This window comes from Pseudopipra pipra, chromosome 1 (genome assembly GCF_036250125.1).
Source record: "Pseudopipra pipra isolate bDixPip1 chromosome 1, bDixPip1.hap1, whole genome shotgun sequence".
Classification (NCBI taxonomy): Eukaryota; Metazoa; Chordata; class Aves; order Passeriformes; family Pipridae; genus Pseudopipra; species Pseudopipra pipra.
The window spans coordinates 110,843,557-110,867,469 of NC_087549.1; the positions used below are offsets into that span (position 1 = coordinate 110,843,557).

Below are 23,913 nucleotides of genomic sequence, written 5' to 3' on the forward strand. Positions count from 1 at the left end.
GGTGCCCGCTCTGTCCAGTTCTCCTGCGTCAGTGCCAGCAGCAGCCGAAACGCGGACAAACCAGGAATTACAGCCCCACCTATTGGAGACCGGGAAATGATCCACACCCTCCTATTTTGCAGCTGGGCAACCCACCACCATCATCCTCCCGACATCTGCCAGGTGGAAGGGATGCTCGCGCGTTTGTTTGCCTGCTCCTAGAAAGCCGCTTCCCTTAACGTGCCCGCGTATGAGAGTGGCAAAAGGCTGGGATTGTCACCCCGAACTAGCTCAGACCCAAAAAGAAAATATCCACACTATCTCCTTCACTCTCGGCATCCCCCGGCTCTCCAGAGGTGAGGGGCAAACAGCCTCTGGAACCAGTTTCTTGGACAATGCTAACAAATTCAGCATTCCACGTAAGAACTAGGGCTTCACAGCAGCTTTCCAGACTGTATGGCTGCACCCTGACACTTCCAGCCACAGCACAGGAATGAGCAGTGCTGAGATGCCCTGTTATGGCAAAATCTTCTCCATCTTTGTCACAACTTGTCCTTATGGCAGACCAGCTCGGAGTTTTGCAATGTGCCACGTTTCTCACACCGAGCTTCCTGCTTTGCATAACCCTAAACCTAACCCAAACTCACGTATACAGTGCATAGGCATGTAGCCTCTTTGAGCACCTGAAATGTTGTTTCAGTCCTCAACACCCAACTCTGGCCCATACAGCATGCCCCGTTCCCCTCTTCTGAGCTGCCTGCTGTAAAAACCCAAGCCTCACGCTAAGAGTAGTGGGCACACCATGCCCTTGGAAAGTGGTCTGTGCCAGAGGCACAGGTGCACTGTGGTACCTTGTCCTGCCCAAGAGTGACCATCAAGACTCTGTACTAAAATGAAGAGAATTAGCTGTGTGACTCAACTCACCCTTCTGGGTGTGGTGCAGTGGCACTTAAGCATGAAGACAAAGATTTTCCACAAAAGCAGGTTTCTCTGGCCCTCAAAGCAGGGTTAGGGAGCCATCATTTCAAATGATGCCATGTCCTTTAAGGATTTATTTTATTCATGCTTGAACACTACTAGTAAAAACAACCTAGTACTCAGTGAAATAAACACTGACAGAAATATTTAGGACTCTGTCACATGAGAAGATACACACTAGTTAAACTCAGGCTTTATTAACACTTTATAAACTGAGGTTTAAGCAGCAGCCCAGAAAAGAGATGTTATTTCAGCTATTGAGATAACAATCAAAAGAGTATCTTCATTGTGTAGTTTTGTTCATCAGTGACTGCTGAGTGTATAAATAAAAATTACATGGTTTCCCAGTTGGACAGTAGAAAATGGCAGTGAGCATTCCGAAAAACACAAGTATTTAAAGAGCAAATAAAAATAGGCTCAGAAATCAGCATCCCACAAAGCAAGGAATTCAGAAAATCTCTGTTGTGACGTAGCAAGACTGTGCCCATGCCCAAGGTTATCACAGTCTGCCTCTTTGTAGGGCTGATAATCAACAATGTTCTTCATTCCCAGTGCTACATACAGCTGTAACACACAGTTCTACCTTTACATGTTATACACACTTGATGGAGATGAGGTTTTCACAAACTCAGAGGCATTGTGGTTTTCACAAGCTCTAGGCTGCAAGGGCTGGGAACTAATAGTGCCAAGCATTGGCTAGAGGAAAGAAACCTGGCCTGAAATGCTGACCAATATCTCTTTGGAAGCTGCAGGGCAGTGGGAAAATGCTCCAGCAACACCTTGGTCCTAGAGCAATGATGAGGTAAATCTGATATGTTTTTATTTTTCCTTCCTCTGCCAGGACACACATATTCATGACAGGCTTCATCCGTCCAGAGAAGGTTCAAGATACACAGGTTTGGAGAGTGCTGCACTCCCGACAGTTCAGATTTACTATCTTTACTCCATGTAGAGTCTATCTGCATCATGCATATTAATCCAAGGGAAAAAAAAGAACTCTAAATTACAATATCCACTTCAACAGCATGCTCGTAGTCCTGGGCACAGAGGAAGCCTCTAAGAGAAGCAGTGAGGTGAATTCATCAATCACACACACCTCAGTTTCCTTTGCATACTTACTAATATGCTGCACTGATTTTAGTAAACAGGCTTACAATATCATAGCATACCATACAATATTATTACAATATCATAGCATACCATACTCCTAAAATTCAGCATCAAACATTCTATAGCCATTTTCACAGCTTCATAAAGCAAGACAAACTTCAGATGGAAAGAGCAGAACATTCTTGCAGATTGAATTTAAGTCAACAGAGATGAGTCTCTTCAACTGTGCATAAAACCCTTTGCTTCCTGCAAAAGAAAAGCCTTGGTGTAATCCTACAATACTTGGATACTAAAAATATCATGATTATTTGGGCAAAGAAGTGACTGGAGAGGAAAAGGAACATCTGTGAATGGTGGCATATAAATTAGGGAGGGAATTAGAAAGCAGATGTGTATGAGAGATTCATGGATCACGTAGTAGCATTATTGGCAGGGACTCTCCAACAGCTCATTTCTCCAGGGGGGTTCTGTAATGCTCAGCAACACTAGTCGGCTCCTGCCAAGACCAAATGCGAAAAAAGGGTATCCTAAGAAGTATATCTAGCCCAACTAAACCCACTTCAAACAACCCAAATCAAATACAGACAGATGGTCACAGAGAAAGGAAACACCACCATGACCCTCAAGGGAAAAAAATTGTTTTCACTACATGGAGACCTCTGCCTAAACCATTTTGAGTCAAATCGGATCAATCTAGAACAGAGTTTTAAGTTCTCTGCTGTCCTTTTTCAACATCAACAATGCAATTGCTGGAAAAAACCTGCAATAATAAACAAGACACTATCTCTAGGATTGCTCCTACCTCCTCTTCCTGTTCCTCTACACTGCCTCAATAGATCACATCTGCCAGGTGTTTGTCACAGGGAAAGCTCTGGCAGATGTAGGATCTTTTGCTACATCTCTGCTGCTGCCTGCACTCCTGTGCCGAGAATTCTCCTTCCCTGTGCCTCCGGTATGCTGAGGAACACAGCCTTCCTGCAATGTGCCCTCTGCTGCTGCAGCCAAGGCTGCCTTTTTTTCTAAAAGGCTTGCTATTCATCCCCTCTGCAGAGCTCCAGGCAAATGAGCTCTTCCACTGCAGAGGTCTCCTGACCCTCTTTTCCCATGATGTGTAGATCCACTTCACTGACAGTCCTTGGTTCTAAGAAGAATCACAGTCATAAAAGCCAAGGGGATACATCAGCAAATCCTTAAATGAAAACAACCACATTTCACTAACATACCAGAAATATTACAGTAACAAGTACTCAGATGCAGCTCTCAGTTATTTAAAACAGCACCTTCACCCACACAGGAGCTGTCTGATGACTGCTACATACTCATTAACTTGAACATTTACGCTTATGAAGGAGGTTACAACAGATAAAGAAAAGGGACAATGGTGAAACAGTAATAGAAGCGATTCGCTGTACAGAGGGGTAAGACTATGCTCTGAGTTTTGAAATGTTAATGCAGAAGAGTGAAAAGAAAGTCAAGAGCAAAAAGTTATTTGGGGCAATCTGAGATCTGGAGAGAGAATCAGCAGGTGCTGTACAGGCTGTCCCCAATCCAGGTACAAAGCCCACCCAGAGTCCCAAAGCGACCAGGTCTCAACCCACCCCAACACACCGGTGACAGAGCTCAGGTGACAGGAAGGAGCCTCTCACTGCTGGGTGCTGGAAAGTGAAGTACCTGAGGATGTGTCACAAACACACATCTGAAGAACATAGTGCACAAACAGAACAGGTCCCTTTCAGGGCCAAATGGTGAAGTGCTTATATGCCTCTTGGCTAAAAGCTTTTTGTTATTAACTATTTAGTCATCTTGCATGTACTAGGTAAAGACAACAGGAAAAAACATCATCCTCCTTTGGATACGTGCTGTGCAATAATATACATAACTTGCTTTAGGTTTTTCTACTGCTACTATGCACTATTACAGTAAAATCAAATGAGCACATGTGCTAAGAGCAAACATTCTTTACAGGTTAATTGGCAGTGCTGGAGGTACAAAAAAGAGAATCCGAGACCACAGCAACATGGAAAAAAGGATCCAATTTGATCTCCAACAAAAACCCCCATTTCACTTGGTGAAGGGTCTACCTCCCACTACTGCTATTAATCACAGCAATATAATCCTCAAAAGAGTTAAAGCAGACAAGAGAATGTGGAGGTTTTTTCCTGAAGATTACTGCAGTATTTTTGAGGAAGGAACTGGCAATACTGATGCTATAAGCTGGGGTTTCAGCAAGGGAGCAGCTCCCACTCAAGGGCTCTCCTCTCCACACTGTGCAGTCAGACCTCCCGCACCCAGTCACCAGAACCTTCTTTGCTCTGCGAACTTGTGAAACCTCAGGTAGAACAACGAAAACACTCCGCTTGGGTGGATTCCAGCCTCACCCACCCGGGGTGCAGGGAGTGGTGGAAGAACCAGGTCCACCCCTTGTCACCTCCCCGGGGTGCAGGGAGTGGTGGAAGAACCAGGTCCACCCCTTGTCACCTCCTCTCCGGTCCCACATGCAAAGCCACCCTAGCTGGACTCCTGCTGGCCAATAGGGAGCTGCCTCATCACTGGGGGCATGGAGCCAGGCAAGGTGGGAAATGTGAAACCCGCCCCAGCCCTGGTGCTGTGTTTTGTCAGGCAAGCAGGCAGGAGGGGGCAGCCCAGCCCACTGCTGCAGGCAGACAGAACCCACAACCCCCAGCTCCACTGAACAGGATGCAACAGACACCCTACCCTTGGCTGAGGACTGTGCCCCACACTACCCACACATATCACAAGACAGCAAGTTTACAAAAGCAGTACCAGGCACAGTGTATAGTAAACCAGGCTTTATTTCTCTCACAGTACAGTGGGACTGAAGTTAAGACCACTCTGTGGCAGTGCCAACCCACTCAGTAGCCTGGGCCGTGGGAGCTGCTGACCAATCTTCAGTGGCAGGCTGGGCGCTCCAGTCCTCTGTAACCACAAAGACAACACCACTTAAATGCACCCCAGCTCTTCCCACTCACAAAACATCCCCCCCTTCCCACAGACACCCCTCAAACTGACCTGTGGGGAACTGCTGGATGGGCACAGACGGGACTTGCACTCCCTCAGACCAGTCTGCAACCTCAGGCTGAGGAGGAGCAGTGAATTCAGGTGCTGGGGCCGTCCATTCGGTCTGGAACTCCTCCTTCGTGACTGCTTTCTCGGCAGCAGCTTGCTCCTCCTTTTCAATCTGCAATGGAAGAGCCCAGCCTGAGTCTCCCAGGAACACATCACCACACCTACTATCACACACCAGACAGCAGGCACTAACAGGCAATACAATTAACCAACCACCACATTGAAGTGTGAAGTGCAGTTATTATTTTGGCAAAAGCCATCCTCAACAGCCAGCACACGGGACAACGGGGTTGGAGCACAAGCAAAACATCTCAGAGACACACTTCCTGCCATGGGGCTCCTACCTCCTCAGGATCTCTGTAGAAGTACAAATCAGGCATGACTTCCCATGGGTGCTCACGGGAGATGGTGCCACGCATGCGCAGGACCTCCCGAGCCAGCATCCACCACATCAGACCCACTGAGTGGGCTCCCTGGAACAGAAGAAAGTAGGTGAGAGTTTCTGTAAAGCTAAACCTTTGAAGAAAGAGCAAAAGACTTATTTGTACCCAATCCAAGGTTCTTGTGTGGCAAAAGAAAGACATTACTTGCCCATACCCAGACTTGTATACTTAGACACAAAAAAAAGGCAACTTTTCACATTCCCAGTGACACTTTCAGGTCTCAGCAGCAATTCCAGTGCATGTCAGTCACCAACATGTGAGTCTGTTTTATACAACATAGCCCAAGGTAAATCTCTTGCTATGGAGTTTCATACTAGTCACTATCCCACGTGAATCTCGTCAAAAAGACAGGGATTATGCTCATCACATATGCTAGAATGAAGAAACTGAAAACTTGATGAAATAAGCAAAGCTTACACACATGCTCAGATGTAGCTTACATTAGTTTTGGTGACTGACATCTAGATAAGAGTTTAAAGAAGCTTCTCATTTTCCTAGACTTTACCTTTCAGGTGATTTCTGACAAGGTAATGTTTCAGAGCAGTTCCTTCATCAGTTCACTTTATCTTTCATTCATATTCATAATCTGTGGCAAGAAAAACTATCAAACCCCACTCACTGGGCCACAAAGACCCTCATGGCATCAGTGAAATATCTTGCCAGGTTACTATAGCACACGTCCTACACTTGAGAGTTCCTTGGCCAGAAATCAGCCTCAGCTCCAAGCTCCAACTGTGTGCAGTTTATTTCCTCCTCCCCACCCGCCTGCCAGTTTGGAAGAGACAATTATTAGCTTGTTCCCCTGGGAGACACACAAGATACAAGCCAGCTCTCCCTTGCAGAAAGCATCCATCTTGCAAACACGGGGCATGCTACGGAAGAAGCTGCTTGGAATGTTACAACAAAGCCATTACCTTGTTATTGCAGGGAATAGCAATATCCACATAGCGCAGCGGGGAGTCGGTGTTGCACAGCGCGATGGTGGGGATGTTGACATAAGACGCCTCTGTCAGGGGCTGATGGTCAGCCCGGGGGTCCGTGACAACCAGGAGTCGTGGCTCACGGAAAGCCGCTTGGATCTGATTGGTGAAGGTACCGGGGGTGAAACGTCCGGCAATAGGAGTAGCCCCCGTGGCAGCAGCAAACTTCAGAACAGCACGCTGCAAAATGGACCACAGCAACGGTGAAGCTGGAAAACCGCATTTCAACCAACTCACCCAGGCACTGTCAGTGAACACGCACAGAATTTAACTGAACTACTTGTTTCAGTACTTGTGAAATCAGGGCTCATCATCTCAGAAGGAGACAAAAATGCTTCTGAAAATAGCTACACCATGAGTTTAAAATGTCATATCCACCAGTAAAGCAGGAAGTCAGGATACAGAAAACACCCTTCTCTTCCCCTAAAGTAATTTGCAAGCTCTACTCTGAATTCTCATAATCAAATCATGAAAGGGGGATAAAATAAACAGCTTATTACAAAAGCAAGACAATTTTCTTGTGTTATCTCTACATCCTTTCATTATCCAGTAGCATGACTTCAGGAACTACAGGAAGAACTTAACAGTAAATACACGCAAACTGTGGATGTGTCCACTAAAATTCCAGCTGGCAGTTCTTATCCACTTGCAACAGTTTTCAACTTCTCAGGCATGTGGCAGGGCCCTACCATCGAACTCCAACCCTAGAGGGAGCCCTCTCCTGGCATTAGCAAAAACCCTGCCATCCATTGCTGTCGCACACCTCCGACACTTGAGAGCTCACCGGCCAGAAACTGACCTCAGCATCAAGCTTTAACAGTGTGCAAGTCAACCCCCAGGAACCCAGGCTTTTCCTTCATAAATCCACCCTGTGCCACTCACAATCTCCCTGTTTGTGGCCCCAACTGCGTTAGCCCAAAGAAACTAATCTCACAAACTCCAGTGATTAATAAGTTTTATTTAAAGGCTGTTGTTATCTTCTACAAGAAACATTTCTTGCTATAACGCTACAGACAAAAATTACAAATATACCAGTTACTGTATCTTGCTCAATAACAGAGAAAATTATTTCTTTGAAAACTCTTCTATCAGGTCCCAAAGGAGGACGTAGAAGACAAATAAGTTACCAAACACTCTGAAACTACAGAAATGGGGAGTGGGTTTCAACTGATCTGTTTTAAGCTGCAAATGTAACACAAGAAACACGTTTCCCAAAGTGTTCCTAAAGTTAAAATTGGTGTTACTGCCTTTTATCACCAAGCTGCCGCTGGCAGGCAATGATGCATAACAAGACTGTCTTGCTACTGAGATTGCAGGCCTCATGATTAACAAATGCCCATACCTGTCCAGTATTCCTAGAGGAAATGACGCTCACATCAGCTGGGTTCTCAATGGCAACAATGGCACGAGCTGCCAGGAGGAGCTTTTCCCAGGTTCTCTTCAGATTGATGATGTAAATACCTATTGGTGACAGAATGCTTTAGAGCAACCAGCAAGTACAAGATCCTAAAATAGGACAGCACTCTTCTGCCAATTAACCTGTCACATAGCTATGGTTATTCCAAAATTCATGGAATCATAGAATCATCAAGGCTGGAAGAGACCTTTAGGATCATCCAGTCCAACCATCAACCCAGCACTACCACATCACCCAGCACCAGATCCAAACACCTTTAACACCTCTAGGGACAGTGATACATCCACCTATTCCAATGCCTGAGCACCCTAATTTTCACCCTAGTGAAATCTGAATCTCCCCTGTCTCAGTTCAAAGCCATTTTCCGTAGTCCTCTCACTGCTGGCATGGTAGAAGAGACTGGCCCCCACCTGCCTACAACCTCCTTTCAGGTAGCTGTAGAGAGCAATTAGGTTACCCCTGAGCTTCCTCTTTTAGAAACCAGTTCCCTCAACCATTCCTCTTCAAATACGTTCTCTAGTCCTTTCATGATGTTACCCTTTACTGGACATGCTCCAGCACCTTAATGTTCTTTTTAAAGTGAGAGCATTCTAGTCTAATTCTAATTAAACCTATTCCCAGGAATAGCTCAATAGCTCCCCTATGGGTTTAGTGTAACACAATTTCAGCACATAGCACCTATCAGCAAGAACCTAGGCCTGGTATGAGCTTTAATCTTTTCACAGACGGCAGCTCAGATTGAAGAACAATGCAAACAAGAGAAATCGCTACTGAGATAGTAAAACCATTTTGTTAATATAGCCAAGAACTAGCAAAACTGCTCCAATCCAGCTGTGATTGATTCACCAAGTTCCAAAATGAAGATAGTCAAGAACTAGTAGCTCCAAAATCCGTATTTTATTCTACTTCTCTGAGTTAGTATGGTTTGATCAGCAAAAACGTCTGTTCCTTTCAAGCTATGGAGAAACCATGCTAGAGAGCTCAAACACTAGCACTTTCCTGTGTCATGCCCACAAGATCCCAGCTGCCCACCCCGTGGGTTTACCATCGCTCTTCCTTTTGTAGATGTACTGCTCCATCTGGAAGTCGAGGTTAGTGCCTCCCAGGTGGGTCCCGGCAGCGAGGAATTTGAGGACATCCTCCTCCTTCATCTGCAGTACATCGAGGCCTCCGGACATTGTGGGGTTTCCCTTTGGAAGCAACGACAGGGAACCTGCGGGCAGAGGGACCCGGCTGAGCGCGGCGGGGACGCGCCACGAGGACCAGCCGCACGCGCCGCCATCTTGGGCCGCCTCCCCCCCCCCCCCCCCCCCCCAGCAGGCCTCGGCCTTCCCCGAGGCTCGGCCAGGCCCGGCCCGGCCGTCGGCCCCGCGGAGGGGCGCGAAGAGAACCCTGGCGTTACCGCCTCGGGGGGACGACGCGCCCCGCGCCGCCCCCGCGCCCCGCGCGGCGGCCCCGACTCACGCTGACAACGCCGTGTGGAGACCCGGGTGGCGCGGAGCCGAAAGGAAGCCTGCGTCTGCCTGAGGCCTTATATAGCCTCGCCAGCCAATGGGGCGCGCGGGAGGCGGGGCTCCGCGGCGGCGGGGGCGTGTCCGGCCCGGCAGGGCGGGATCGGTGCCGGCGGGAGCGATGGCGGAGCGGACGGCTCAGGGCGGCCCTTCCAGGGCCCTGCCCGGGCATGGTCTGCGGGCGGGGCTGAAAGCTGTGGGATTACGGATCCAGAGAAGGGCAGCGAAGCTAGTGAAGGGTCTGGAGCACAAGTCCTATGAGGAGCATCTGAGGGAGCTGGGGGTGTTTAGCCTGGAGAAGAGGAGGCTCAGGGGTGACATTATCGCTCTCTACAACTACCTGAAAGGAGGTTGTAGCCAGGTGGGGGTCGGCCTCTTCTCCCAGGCAACTACAGGATAAGAGGATGCAGCCTCAAGCTGCACCAAGGGAGGTTTAGGTTGGACATTATGATGAATGTCACAGAAAGGGTGATTAGACACTGGAATGGGCTGCCCAGGGAGGTGGTGGAGTCATTGCCTCTGGAGGTGTTTAAGAAAGGACTGGATGTGGCACTTCATGCCATGGTCTAGTTGACATGGTGTTCGGTCAAAGGTTAGACTTGATGGGAGGTCTTTTCCCACCTGATTGATTCTGTGTTTCCATGATTCTGGACAGGAGTAACTGCTTCAGAGCTTGTGCTCCAAACAAACTCAAGGCTGTTTTTGAGTCTTTGAAGTGAAGAGAGAGCAAAGATTTATTTTAAACACTTTACAGTTCTGTTTTCCTGCTGAAAGTGAAATATATGTTCTTGTTTTCTGGGGCTGATGGTTATTTTATTAATTACATCTAGCTTCTAAACTGCCTGCTGTGGGGGGAAGCTTCTAAGGGGCCATAGCATCTTCCCTGCACCCACAGTTTCCCTCCCTGCTGGGGCACTGCTCCGCGAGCTTGTTCTGCCAAAACTGTCCATAAAAAGAGGTTAAATTGGCACTGAACTTACACATCCTGTTCTGCAGTGGACATTCGTGTGGTACTTGCCCTCCTGGGGTTTTTCGTTGGTTTTTGGTTTGTTGGGGTTTTGTTTGTTTGTTTGCTTTTAAGAAGCAACAGAAAGGGATGAGACTTAAGGATCTTCATCATCTTTCTCCTCTTCTTTGTCCTATTCTGGAAGCAGGCACAGGCCTGACAGTGGAAAAAAGAAAAGTAGCGATATTTACTTTGTTATGCTTGCTATTGTCCAGATCCAGATACATTTCTGGACAAGTTTCTGGACCATGCAAACACTATTGCCAGTGCCTTCTGCTAGTAGTAATTCATCTTCACATCGTTTAATAACAGTTTTCTCTCCTCTGTTTTAACCTAGTTTAACCTCAGCAGTGTGACTGGACATGGATTCTCTTGAGAGCCTGTTTGTGATGTCTGCACACTGAGTTGCTCTGGAGAAGATTGTTTAAGTAGCAGGTTAGAATGCCATCTCATGTATGCTCTTCACCTCCTAGAAAATGGGACCTTGTCGTGTTTTGGTGAGGGGCCACTGCCAGCCACTTTCCAACATTTCCACAAAACTTCACCTTGCAAGTCAGGAGCTGGCATGCTTGATAGATGATGTCAATTAGCAAGATTACCAGATCAGGTTTAGGATATTTTTTAAAAGAGTAATTCAGACATTTGTCACATGGTGGTGACAAAGTAGGTAAAATGAAACTCAGCAACTCACTAGTGAGCTCTTGTCAGGAGCATGAACTATTATTGACAGGTTATAGACATCTGTGGCACTTTGACAAGTGCACTGGGGACAGTGACAGCTGACCTGATGGGCTATGTACAACATGGAGCACAGTGTGAATATTAGCCTGGGGGGAAGAGGGAGGTGGTGGTGATGTTACCATGGTGTGTGTGATGAATTTAGTCTGGAGAGTTCTTCTGCACATTCGAAATCCAACTGAATTAAAAGTGTATTTCAAGATAATGATTGGAAGTTAAGTAATAAATATTGCAGTAAATACAATGTTATCAAAAGAGTGCCACTGGTAAGCATTCCAGACTCCTCTGGCATCTCTAATACTTAATTTATTTCTTCCTGTTACACTTTGGAGACTGTCTGGTAGACCATGAGCCCCACAGCCCATGAGAGGGCTTGGAAGAGTCATGATAAAGCTTGACAGTAAAGTATTTCTAATTATTTCCTTAAGTAACCTGAAAACTTGCTCTGTTTTTCCACTGTGTGCTGAGACTTTTTAAAATAAATCTCTGTTACAAATGGACATGCCCCTCAGGTAGAAGTGTATCTATCTTACCATGTGTTTTAGACCTGGTATCTCTGGTCTAAAGGTCACACAGAAATCTATTACGGAATTACATACAGAGCCTGGCAGACATTGCTTTTTATAAGCTAAGTTGGATTCAAGATATTCCTTATCTGAGGAAACGGTTTAATCACCTCATCTGATCACTGAGATATTGAAGCTGATATTAAACATGAGCACCTTGAATATGAAGAACAGATATGTTTCTACTTCTTCTGTGCAATCTGTGGACATGGCCATAGCTGCGGCTGTTCCCGTTTGGCTGATTTTGACTCTACAGTCAGGACCAGCAAGGCAGTGACACCCTGGAGCATGCCGTGCATAGGGTCTCCAGGATGGAGCCCGGAATGCTCAAGGGAAGGCTGAGGGCAGTTTGTGGGAACAGGGACTTGTAGCGTGCAAAGGGCCCCATAGAAAGGGGCTTTTAGCCACTGGTCCTCCTGCAGTGCCAAGGAGACTTGGGACCTACAGGTACAGAGAGAAGCATCATGGAGTTACTACCAGCCTTTGGATGATGCCTCGAGAACCTTGAGCAGGTTCCTGGGGTAGTCACAAAGCCCCAGAAACAGCATCTCTCTGACAGCCAGCCCAGGCTTGCAGGAGAGAGCAGCAGCCCTTACCAGAAGCCTGTGAGTAGTGGGCTGTAACAGGATGCCCCAGCGGTGGGGGGATTTGGGATTGCCCCCATTTGGGGGTAATGGGATTGCCCCCATTACCCCCATTAGGGCTGTAATGAGGGCATTCTGTGCTACCAGAACAGGTCCTGCAGTGAATGGGTTGAATCCTGTGTCTTGGGAAGAGTCTCAGGCAGAAAGCTCTTTCAGCAGTATCTTCCCTACCAAACATGCCCTCACCCAAGAGATGGTGTGGCACCCCTGGAGCTGGACTCTCCAGAAGACAAAGGAGAACTGCGAAGATCAACCCACTTCTGGTGAAACTGCACATTACCATGCTTCCCTGCCAACTCCATCTTGGCTTGTTTCAAAGGTTTGTTATTACTTCTTACATGTTTTGGGAAAACATACTTTGGCAAATCTATTCCCTTATTTCTAGTTCTACAAAGAAATACTATTTTGAAACAAGAAGCAAAGCCAGAAGGGATAAGCATATTCAAGAGTGCATGGAGTTTGTAGAAGTACACATATATACCTGTGTGTGTGTGTGTGTGTGAGATGAGGAATACCTTCTGTTTAGTTCTGGTGTCAGTGATTATGCAGGGCACATAATACATTAAAAATTTAAAAAGCTAGCAAAGTGTTCGCCTATTTTTTATGTGAAAGGGAGATCCGTAACTCAGTGTTTGGCTACAATGACAGTGCCTTTAAACTTTGAGTCTTTCCCACCCTCTACCGCCCCAAGAGGGTTAGGGAGCTTGTCTGCTATCTCTTCTCACAGCTGGGGCAGCTGTCAGCAGCATGAAAAGGTGGTTCTCCAAGACAGCAGGAGAGCTCTGGGGAGCCCTGTGTTTAAGAGCAGGCACTGTCCCAGCCCATACTTGAATTGTTATCAGGTACCTGCACAAGTAGTTCAGATCCAGTTGACACAAGGGGACACAGAACTGTCTCACAAGTCTGTTACACACAGATAACTCTCCACAAAAATTGTTCCATGTGAGAATGTATCTTAACATCTGAAAAGAGAAGAAGTTTGGGATCTTCCCATGCAGAAGATGTACATCTCAGTATCAACAACATCAATGTTTTGGTGAGCACAACATGCCTGCTACTGAATCCCAGGACCATAACGTGACAGCAAGAGGACATCCCAGCAATCCATCATCACCATGCATTATGCCTTGCAGGAGACAATTTCTGGTCCCCTGCTGAGATCAGACTGTCTGAGTAGCAAAGACCTGGTTGGTTGGAGATTGAAAACAGTCTCTCCCCACAAAGATTAAAACCCCACTGTCCTAAAGGCAGGTATTTCACCAGGAAATTCAACTTCCATCTGTCTTTACACACAGCAGGCAGGCAAAGGAAGCTGTGCAAAAGACAAGATTCCCCATTGCTATGTGTTTTTTCCATTTAAGTAAAGCTGATTTAGGTTGTACTAGCACAGCCTGTGCATATTATACACCACAGAAGAATATCCACTGCCTTGTATGGGCCCTGCAGACATGCAACAGTTCTGTTCTCTTGGGAAACTCCTTTTGCCTTCTTCAGCCTCTCTTCCATCCTATCCCTTGTGCATTTGATTGGTTTGTGGCTTGGTTTTCATTTTGTTTTTTGGGTTTTTTTTTTAAAGAAACACTGAAGAGGAGTTTCATTCATTTTGGCAAGTGGTTTTTAATAAAACATATAATACACCTTCTCACATAAATATTTTATATAGACACATAAGCACTCACAATACTTAAAGCCATGCAATGTTCCAAGGTTCCAGTTCTGTTTAAAACAGTGCAAGGGAAAAAAAAATCATCACACAGGAAGAATGGAAACATGAAGTTTCTAAAGCATATACAGACTATTCCTCTTGTGTCCTTACAACTCACTTAAATACAGCCTGTCTCAACTCGCTAGCCAGTTGTGTTCTTATGCCACAGCTGCAGGGGCAAGCAGAGACAATGCACATTCACTAAGAGTGTATTGCCAGCATCAGAGGTCATCCAAGAGGGATCCAGCTGGGATCCTGCCATACATAGAAGGGATCACACCACTGTCTCTGGAACCCAAGCTAAGATGGCTTTGATTATCCGATAGGATTGTTAGTGTTGAATTGCTGGCACCATGCAGGTAGGTGATTAAGCACCTGTGCCCAGATCTTTTATTTCATTTACATTGCATATAGGGTGTAAAGTGACCATTTGTTGTTAATTAGAAGCACTAAACTCCAAGGGCAATATATCTAAACTTGAATTCTGCACTCTTTTTTTTGCCTTGACTTGCTGTAGCTATCAAAAAGTAACTTCAATAAATCACTTTAGAAACAGAAAGGGAAGAAGGGAAAAGGGTGAAGGATAATAAGGACCAAAGTCGAGAAGTAGTCTTGTGCTTGCCTATGTGATAAAGCTTTCAAAAAAAGAGTGAAGCAGAACTTCAAGCTTTCCCTTGCCCCATAAGAGACTTGACAAAAATATAATACAGAAAAACAAACAACAAACTTGCACCGCAGAATTCATTCTCCCCAGCTCACAGGTAGGTAAGTTTTGGATTTGCAGCACCAACGGTAAATGAAACACAGTGCAGTTTAGATTCACTGTTTATTATACTCCAAGGAGCTCAGGCTAATTTACAGGTCTAAAGCACATAGTTTTTCACTCTACTCCAACATCAAAGCATCACCTCATTCTCTACAAAGGGGAATGGAAGAACTTTCCCAAAGAAAAAGCAAACACTGAATCAAGATTTAAGACAAACAGTAGACTTTAAAACATGGTGCGTGGGAGTAAATTCTCTAGTTCTTTGTTATTTGACCAGGCAGGAGTACAGGGCATAAAAGCCACCAAAACATTCTTGAATTTCAGGTTTCTGATGAGGATGTTACCTAGTTCCAGATTTATCACCTGGCATTCCTTGGCTCACTTGCCTCATGTTTCTGTCTGCACAAGCTGCACACTGCTTTGCCATCGCTAAATCAGGAACTAAAATACGTGTGAAGCACCTTGAAGGCGACCCCACACACCCCCCTGACGACCACTGCCCAGGAGATCAACAGATCCAACTCACACACCAGATTTAGAAAGCCCCAAATAAATTCAGGCTTCCAGTACAATGTTAGTTTGATCCTATGTACAGGGGAATAAAAGACAAATGAGGTAACTTGTGTAATTGCCACCTTATTCTGCCAGGTCAGCAACCCTTGCCTTGGTTCCCCAGCTCTTTGTGCCCGTAGTGCCCAGGATAACAAACAAGCAGGATGAGCAGTTAGCATGGTTTCATGTGCTCTCACAAGTTCAGGTCACTAAGGGTAGGAAGGACAGCAAAAGAAAGGATACGGTAAATAATGTGCCAGATGCCTGACAGTGAGAAGCAGCAGAGGGAATCTGACTGCTTGTCAATCACAACGTGGAATGATTTGATGCAGTGCTCTATTATCAACACATAGACATGTGCACACGGGACCCTCCACCACCATTATTGGAGACTCCTGCACTGTGTAGCGTCAGTGTCCCCTCACAGGTGGGCTGAGACTGAAAACAGGCAACACCTTGCAAGCCTCCAGCCTGTCCCCTTACACTTTACTCAACTTTCACACCAGTTATCAAACCTTTTTGGAGTTGAAATCTGGTAAAGAACACCTTTAACAATCCACATCCCCTCTACTCTTGTGCTGAGGAGGTTGCCAGGGCAGGCAGTGATTGTCCAAATTACACTCTGAAATTTATGAAGAACAGGTAGGTAGCACTGATTGTTCATACAGCTACAGTGTCACACCTTCGTCTTTAGAAACGGATGCTCTGGTTTTTAAGTTAATTGTAATATCCCTAAATGTTTAAGAAAATAAAAGCCAAAGCTAAGTTTTCTACAAGGCACACTACAGAACAGGATGCACACTTCCATGTCAGCTTCATGGCTATGCTAACAGAGCTGCAAGAGATCCAACCCACTACAGAGGCACAAGTGAAGAGTGGAGCAGGCTGTACCCAGGTTTGGACAGCAAACACTGTGAGGTCTGTGTAACACAGTAGGAAAGAGTAAGAAGGCACAGTGGATGGAAAATGTGTATTTCTCTCTAAGCCTAAACTGAGGGATACTCAAATATGGACTACCTGAAAAGAGAAAATGATCAGCCAGGAAATGTGAGGGTCTCTGTGGAGCCCAAGGAGAAGTAAAGTTCCCTACCAAACACTCACAGGGCTCAAACTTTGGAGAAATCTTACAGAAAGAGCAGCCTTTTCTTTCCAAACCCAAACATACTCCACATGCAATCAGCAGCGGCTTTGGGAAACCTGAAGTGCCACTATCTGTATCTGTTTCCATCATACCTTTATGCATTATGAGCCATGACCCTCAAAGCTCCATTGAAGGAGCAGTTCGCACTGAGGATGTTGATCAGGGATTAACAAATGAGTAGTGGGAAGCAAGTAAATCTCTACGACAACTGGATAAAAAGAAACGCACAACAAAACCCACTTGAGCATTCCTGCTAATGTTAAACCAGCAGGAATTTTTTTTCAGAGAACAAGTAGAACTTTGGTAACAATCAATTCTAAAGTGCCTTATGCTTCTTAATTCCAGTGCAAACACTGCTGTAGAGGCAGAAGCACACTTCAAGAGTGTGAAGATGCTCAATCACATAATAACACAAAACACAGCAAGGAGGTTCCAGTTACTCTCTCTGCTATCACGCACAGTACGAAAGTGATGTCAGAAACCATGTTTCTAGCTTTCCTTCAGCACTTCATTTCTCTTCCAGCCACTCCTGCAATATAAGCATTAAGAGACACATCCAGTCCCCCACTGGGGCCTGCAATGTTCCTCTGTGAGAACAAAGCATATGAGGAAGGAGGTTCTATATCAGACAGTGGCTCACTGTGGCCTTACTGGCCACATGAGCAAGGAACAGGCTGGCAGGTTTTCTCCTCAAACACTTTTGCTCTAGGAATGTCTCACTGCGTAAAGGTGGTGAGCACAGAGCTATTTTTAAAAATAGCTGAAACTCTGCCATTTCTCGTGGCAGTCCGCAAGTGCAGTCCTTCTGGAATACATTGATCAAACAATGCAAAGGTCCAGTCTTTCCGTTCCTCTACTTGCCAAAAGGCCTAATCCCCTGTCTCAGAAGGGCTTTCTTCCTCCTGGCTGAGCAAGGCTTATTCCTCTGTGGAACTGGGAACTTCCTAGTGCCAGTTGATCACAGCAAGCAGGAGAAGGAGTGAAGCTGGTCATTTCTCGTGCAACTCGGTCAAGACTTCAAGCCCATTTTTTCCATCATCTGTTCATACACCGTCCATGCCATTGCTGCCATCAGAGTGCGCCTGAGGGCACGGGGCACACCACCTCGGAAGAAGCCAACCAACCCAAAGTCCTGCAACAGGAGATACACAAAAAGCAAGTCATCAGTCTGCCTCTAGCATTTCAATTTCTCATCATTTATTATATGGAAGAGCACAGGATGTATTTCAGCTCAGACCCAGATCAGTTTCTGCAAGATCCAGCCTTAAATAGCATTTAATGTTTAGAAAGAACCTGTAGCACTGCACAATTGCAAGGCTACCCAAGAAAGCAGGAAGAGCAGTGAGTGGAGAATGCAATGACAAGATGGAGACAATAGTTGGGGAAGTCCAGCAAAGAGAAGGCATGGTAATGGTTTCAAGACACTTCAGGAAAATTACTTGTCTTGGTTTTAGAGCTTCATATTTACAAAAATCACTTAGCTGTTCTGTAAAAACAGATTTGTAATTACTGAAGTAAAAAAATCTTCTGATATGAGAAAAGAGTTACATAAAAATACATACAAAAGTAAACAAACTCCTGTTTAGGAATAGAGTTCAATATGGAAATAAAGCAAACCTGTCAAGATCTGCCCTTCTGAGAGCAGGAAGGGAAAGGTGGGCTTTGAGTACATCTCCATCCTATTCCTAGGATACAGATCTGGGCATTTAGTGTCCAAAGGACAAAGAATTATTTTGTATCTGGTTTGTATCTGAAACCATCATTTCAGACTACATACTATAGTCTTGGTTTCCCACAGCATGACCCCCTTCAGCATCCGAAAATGCTGACACTGATTAGCCCGACTGCAAGAGCATATCAAGCACTGACACTTGTTCACCTCCTTTTAAAGGCAAAAACTTCCCAGAATAGCTGTGCTTCAAGCAAGGGGATCAGAAATGAGGTTGTGATTGCATGTATTAGAAGGGATTCACCTCACCTTGTAGATGAAGGCAATGGCCTGGCTTGTCCTGTGGTACTTTTGGGGGGTCAGCTGCATGTGTGTTTTGATGACATCAGCAGGCTGCGTTGCCAGCGAGGCCAAGATTCCCGCAAAGATCCCACAGCCAAAATTCAGCAAGGGCATGAGCACTGGATCCAGCTGGTCTGCAACAGAGCAAAGGGAATGCACTCAGATAGAAAACAGGCCAGGAACATTCATGCTGTGTGACAAAGAGAAAGCTACTGAATGATTAAATCAACACTGTAAAATCCTTGCAGGTAAAGAAACCTTTCAAAGGGAAATACAGCTACTATTAGTATTAGTAGTACTAACTTTACTTAGTCAAAAGTTAGCACTACTAAAAAGCCTCACTTGCTGGGGAACTGAATTTGACAGAAACTCAGAAAAGACAAGACTGTAGAAATGTTGCCCCAGTCAGTTCTGGGGCATCAGAGAAGCCCCAGTTCAGTGGAAACAGAGCAGTATGCAAGACAAGCAGAAGTAGCAAGCAATGCTGAAGATGTGCTCTCTTTCAACTGTTCCCTAACTCACCTTATTGCATCAGTCTTCATTAAGACATCAATCAATTTAGGGCCATTTCTGCACTGACCTCAGCTATAGGTCTACAGTTCTCCACAGGAAAATGTGGATGTCTCACCTAAGGCCCTGCAAGAGACTAATTTAACTCCTGAGGCGGAGGGCAATAAGCAGAGCGTGCAGGCTGTCAGCTGCAGGGCAAGATCCAAGAAGAGAAATATTTTCCATCCCAGCCTCCAACAATCATCCTTACCCTGAAGTGTGAGTTTTTTGGTCTGTGTGTAGAACATCAGGTATATGCCAGAGAAGGGGGCATCCCGCAGCAGTGTCGCCGTGAGCCCACTGAACATGCCACGAGCCCCTTCCGTCTGATAGATATTCTTCAGAGCTCCATATACACTCCCATAGCCAAATCTTCCACTCTGCAAGAGTACACGAAGGTCAGTAATCCATGTGCCAGGCACAGGTCAAGGAGCCCTATACACACCCTGAGGCCATCCAAAGAAATGGCAGTATGCACTCAGTGTGATGCCCAAGATGACAGCACAGAGGACAGCCCAAGACAAAAACTGGGTTTCACCTGCCTCAGCCTTTAAAACAATCTTTCAGGAAGGTAAAACATGAAAGATGCTACGCATACATCCTATACAACTGAAACTTAAAAATCTCAGGGTGAATTTTGTGTCATCTTACACTTCTTGCCTAAGTATCAGTGCGTGGCATGTCCTGCACAGTGTGTGAACCAGGATGAAAACAGGTCTACATCCCTGCCTGTACCCCAGTGGCAGTAACCTTCTCCAGACAGAAGAACTTATTTTTCATCACATGGAACGTGTGTGACACCACTAACAGGGAACTAATTGGAAAGGCATACCTCATATCGGGTCTTCACTACAGTCACTGGCAACATGCAAATCCCAGAAACTGCACGTGCAGTGGCACCCAGAAAGACAGACTCCAGGGCTGTGGGTGAACGGTCCACTAGGAACTTTTGCTTCATCATGTACAAAGTGCTGAAGTAAATCCCAACCCCAGGAATACATCTTGCAAAGGACTTCAGAAGAAACAGAAGCAGACGAAGAAAGAAAAAGCTAACGTAAGACAAAATGTACTACAGAACATTTCTGAGACTGTTAAACTTGACAGAAGGCTTTGTAGAAAACAAAGAAATCACTAAAGCTAACATGCCAAGGAAAGAAGATAAGGTAAAAATTATTTATGGCACTGACAGACAAATGATTCAAATGATACCAGGATTTAATGCATTCCTCAATGGCAGTTTTCTAGGAAAAAGATATTCCAAATCCAAAGGAAGTTTGTGCAGTTGCCCTCCCATATTTGCAAAAGTATTCAAGTGTTCAGCTGGTCAGGACTGCAAAACCACAGGGAGTGCCATAACCAAATCAGTGGAATTCACAACAGTAACTCCTTAAAATTGGATATACTCTAAATCATGTGGTTTCATTCATAATTGTACAAGAGTTGGCTATTTAAATCCAGGCAGACGTAGTAATAAACAGTAAATTTATTTATCTATTTATTTTCAGAAGTCAGGGTTAAAACAGCCACTTACTGGAGAGACACCTTTCCAGAGCCCCAGAATACTCTCAGTACGAACAACCCTAAAGAGCAGCCTTACCATCCCAGCACGACCAGACCTGAAAGAAAGACAGGAACTGCAGAGATGACCTGCTCCTGCTACCTGGCAGATGTACTCCATGGCCCCCCCCTTTCATGCTTATCTCAGTGCATTACTCTGAGGTGCTCTTTCTCAACTCAGCCTGCTTTTCTTGGTCTCTCTTTCCAGGGCTTCTCAGTCACCTCCTGTTCCTCACCACTTGTAACACACACTAGAGCCCACTCTCATTAGCATTTCTAGCTGATCATTCCCTTTGTTAGCAGCAGCAGATATAGGCATACACGAAGCAAATGGGAGCATCTGCCTGCATGGAAAAGTTATGATAACCGCACCAGATATTTCAGGCAGAGGACACCCCATGAAACGGCACAGCAGCCACTCCAGCAAACCAGTCTCTCAGATGAGAACAAACAAATGCTGAGGTTACACATTATTACAGCATATGTAATATTAATTATTAAATATCTTAAAGTAGCGCTCACAACCGCAGACAGTTTCCCTCTTCTGCAGTAAAATATCAATCCTTCTCCATGATATAAAAACATACCTCCTCTTTCAAGAAGACTCCGACCTCCTGAATTACAAACCTGAACTCCAAACCCCAGCCAGCAAATAAAGCAGAAGCCTATGGAGGAGTACCCCCACGCCCCCCACGCATTCACATCCCCACCCTCTCACCCATTCACGGCAGGCTGCAGAGTTTGCAGGCGGGTTTTCAGCAAGTCAAGGGGTTGGAAGAGGAGTGTAGAACAAGTGCCACTGATGGAGCCACACACAAAGGCCTTTAGGACTGGATGCATCTGGAAAAGGAAGAATAGAAATTTAAATGGCCCTTTAATTAAGACTGGAACAAAAAGAAATATTGCAGCTGGTATGTCGCACATTACAGGAAAGGAAGACAAGCTGACCCCAGATGCTAAGGACTGTTTTTAGGGCACAGAAAATTTTGCCAGACCTTTTCTGAGGCTGATTATGTTTTATTTGTGGGTTTTGGTCCCTTTGCTCTTTTGGGGAGATTGTTCCAGAATCTCCTTGCAGTTCGGTGGTTGGAAAGAGTTTTCTGAACATCGAATGTATTAGCAGCCATTTGGTTACCATTTGCCATGTCAAAAGAAATGGGTGCCCCCCTCCCACTACCTACCCGTACCTTTGCCCCAGTCCCATCCACCTCTGCTGGCAGAACCTCCTACCCTTCCTCCCCACTCTGCACACCAAGGTCCCGCACTGCCACAGGCACCAGTGGGCCTCTTCCTTAAGACTGCCCTCGACCCAAACCTGGCCCAAAAGTACCCAAAGCACAGCACGGCCTGCTCGGCTGAGCTGTGCCTCCCGCCTTTCCTTACCCACATCGGCTGCCGCCTGACGGCGCTTCTCGGGTAACGATAAGGCAGGAGATACAAACCACACGGCCGGGTGAAGATTTTTTTGGGTTTTGTTTGGTTTTATATAAACATATAACTGTTTTTTTTTTAATGGACAACGAGTTTCTGTGCCCCTTGGCACAGCAGATGAGGAAACACGGACAGACCAGAAACTGCACGGCGGTGTCCAGAAAGGCACATTCAAAGGCAGCAATGGACCCCCCGAGGCCCGACCACCCCCCACCGCCCGGACCCACCGCTACGGGGCTGGGCCCGCGCGTCCCTCCCCTCCTGTGCCCCCCGCTGCCCCGGGGCCGCGGAACAAGAGCCGGGCGGCCGCGGACCGCGATGGAGGAGGGGAGAGGCAGTGAGTCCCCCGCCGCCTCCCACCCGGGCGCTGCCTCGGGGCTCTCCTGGGCAGAGCGGGCGAGGAGGTCCCGGGGCAGCGGCCCGGTCCGGCCCAGCCGTACCTCAGCGTCCCGGCCCGGCATCCCCGCGCCGCCCGCAGCCAGTGAGCGCGGCGGGCAGCGGTGACGCCCATCCAGCGCCGCCGACCCCGGGCCGGCCCCGCTCCCGCCCGGCGCATGCGGGGCCTGTAACCCTTCGCTCGCCGCGCCGTCTCTCCGCCGGGACACCCGGGCACGGTCCCGGGAGCGAGCGGCGGCCGCCCGGCCCTAGCCGGCTCTCCCCAGCCGCTTCTGCCTCGGAGTCGCGCTTTCGTCAGTTCTCTCCTCCATTCAGTATAGAATCGTAGAACCGCAGAATCATAGAATGTTAAGGGGTCGGAATGGACCTTAAAAGATCATCCAGGCCCAAGCCCCGCTGCCATGGGCAGGGACACCTCCCACTAGACCAGGTTGCCTTATCCGATGTGGCTTTGAACACTGGAAGAGTTGGGGCATCCACAAACTCCCAGGCAACCTGTTCCAGTGTCTCACCACCCTCACAGTAATGAATTTTTTCCTAGTATCTAGCATAAATTTCTCCTCTTTCAATTTGTCCCCATTAATCCTTGTCCTATCAGTAGAGTTCCTGACAAGGAGTCCCCCTCTGGCTTCCCTGTAGTCCCCTTCAGATTCTGGAAGGTTGCTGTGAGGTTTCCACACAACCTTCTCCAGGCTGAACAGCCCCAGCTTTCTCACCCTGTCCTTGCAGGGGAGGTGCTCCAGTCCTCATCAACTTTGGGGCCCTCCTCTGGACTTGCTGCAACAGTTCCATGTCTTTCTTATGTTGGGAACAGCAGAACTGTACTCAGTTCCAGCAACTGTATGCTGTGTTCCAGAACTGTACACTGTATCCAGCAACTGAACCCCAAAGCGCTTTCTCAGACACGGGCAGTGGGAAGCACTGGTTCATAACCAGCAGCTTCCATGTCTTCCTTCAGTTCACACTCCCTCACTTCCCCACAAAACCAGCTTCTTGTGGAGATTGTGTCATTCAGAAGCCTGAGCTACTTCCTAACGCTTCCTTACCGCTGCTGGTAGTGTTTCCACTTGGTCTTCCACATCCTGGGCCTGGAGCAGAGGAGGGCTGGGTTTCCAGAGCATTGGAGAAATAAGGCACAGAAACAGAAGCTTTTCAATATTAGACCTGTGCCAGCCCTGAGACCGTGCAGCTTCGCTGTGCCTGCAGAATCAGACATTGCTTATCAACGAAGCCGGAGGAGGCTGGGAGGAGCATGCAATGGCTTTGGCAAGCTGCTTTTCTGAGAATCTGGCCTACCAGCTTGCCGAGCCCTGGGCAAGTAAGGAACAGCATATCCAGAACGTCAT

The 23,913-nt window shown here is 46.7% G+C and overlaps 2 protein-coding genes and 2 non-coding genes across 7 annotated transcripts; all 4 read right to left on the reverse strand.

Moving 5' to 3' along the window:
• Nucleotides 1–4,862: 4,862 nt before the first annotated feature.
• RPSA (ribosomal protein SA) lies at nucleotides 4,863–9,573 on the reverse strand. The gene is made up of 7 exons (XM_064671228.1): nucleotides 9,459–9,573; nucleotides 9,040–9,207; nucleotides 7,920–8,038; nucleotides 6,512–6,757; nucleotides 5,499–5,627; nucleotides 5,098–5,266; nucleotides 4,863–5,004 (listed from the first exon to the last, which is right to left on the reverse strand). Exons 2-7 carry the CDS (start codon nucleotides 9,170–9,172, stop codon nucleotides 4,910–4,912), a joined length of 891 nt encoding a protein of 296 aa, XP_064527298.1. The 5' UTR covers nucleotides 9,173–9,207; nucleotides 9,459–9,573; the 3' UTR covers nucleotides 4,863–4,909.
• LOC135406054 (small nucleolar RNA SNORA62/SNORA6 family) lies at nucleotides 6,182–6,340 on the reverse strand. Its single transcript, XR_010426124.1, has one exon. It is a non-coding gene; the product is annotated as a small nucleolar RNA SNORA62/SNORA6 family (small nucleolar RNA).
• On the reverse strand, nucleotides 7,248–7,405 carry LOC135406058 (small nucleolar RNA SNORA62/SNORA6 family). The gene has a single exon (XR_010426125.1). It is a non-coding gene; the product is annotated as a small nucleolar RNA SNORA62/SNORA6 family (small nucleolar RNA).
• Nucleotides 9,574–14,971: 5,398 nt separating the features above from the next.
• SLC25A38 (solute carrier family 25 member 38) lies at nucleotides 14,972–23,751 on the reverse strand. Of its 4 annotated transcripts, none has more exons than XM_064671119.1 (7): nucleotides 23,614–23,751; nucleotides 21,459–21,580; nucleotides 20,715–20,799; nucleotides 20,016–20,195; nucleotides 19,395–19,563; nucleotides 18,602–18,768; nucleotides 14,972–17,755 (listed from the first exon to the last, which is right to left on the reverse strand). In XM_064671119.1, exons 1-7 carry the CDS (start codon nucleotides 23,686–23,688, stop codon nucleotides 17,633–17,635), a joined length of 921 nt encoding a protein of 306 aa, XP_064527189.1. In that variant the 5' UTR covers nucleotides 23,689–23,751; the 3' UTR covers nucleotides 14,972–17,632. The 4 variants fall into 4 exon arrangements, with proteins under 4 accessions (XP_064527189.1, XP_064527200.1, XP_064527214.1 ...); XM_064671130.1 differs by lacking the exon at nucleotides 23,614–23,751 and adding an exon at nucleotides 22,612–22,837; XM_064671144.1 differs by lacking the exon at nucleotides 23,614–23,751 and adding an exon at nucleotides 22,399–22,481.
• Nucleotides 23,752–23,913: the final 162 nt, after the last annotated feature.

What these genes read in the sequence shown, in the direction of transcription:
- RPSA (XM_064671228.1), bottom strand. Translation starts at nt 9,172, where the DNA reads ATGTCCGGAGGCCTCGATGTACTGCAGATGAAGGAGGAGGATGTCCTC. An exon ending in TCTACAGAGATCCTGAGGAG is followed by an intron (nt 5,267 to 5,498) that starts GTAGGAGCCCCA and finishes CTTCCATTGCAG; the next exon opens with ATTGAAAAGGAGGAGCAAGC. An exon ending in CATCCAGCAGTTCCCCACAG is followed by an intron (nt 5,005 to 5,097) that starts GTCAGTTTGAGG and finishes TTGTGGTTACAG; the next exon opens with AGGACTGGAGCGCCCAGCCT.
- SLC25A38 (XM_064671119.1), bottom strand. Translation starts at nt 23,688, where the DNA reads ATGCTCTGGAAACCCAGCCCTCCTCTGCTCCAGGCCCAGGATGTGGAA. An exon ending in TAGTGAAGACCCGATATGAG is followed by an intron (nt 19,564 to 20,015) that starts GTATGCCTTTCC and finishes GTACTCTTGCAG; the next exon opens with AGTGGAAGATTTGGCTATGG. An exon ending in CAAAAAACTCACACTTCAGG is followed by an intron (nt 18,769 to 19,394) that starts GTAAGGATGATT and finishes GCTCTGTTGCAG; the next exon opens with ACCAGCTGGATCCAGTGCTC.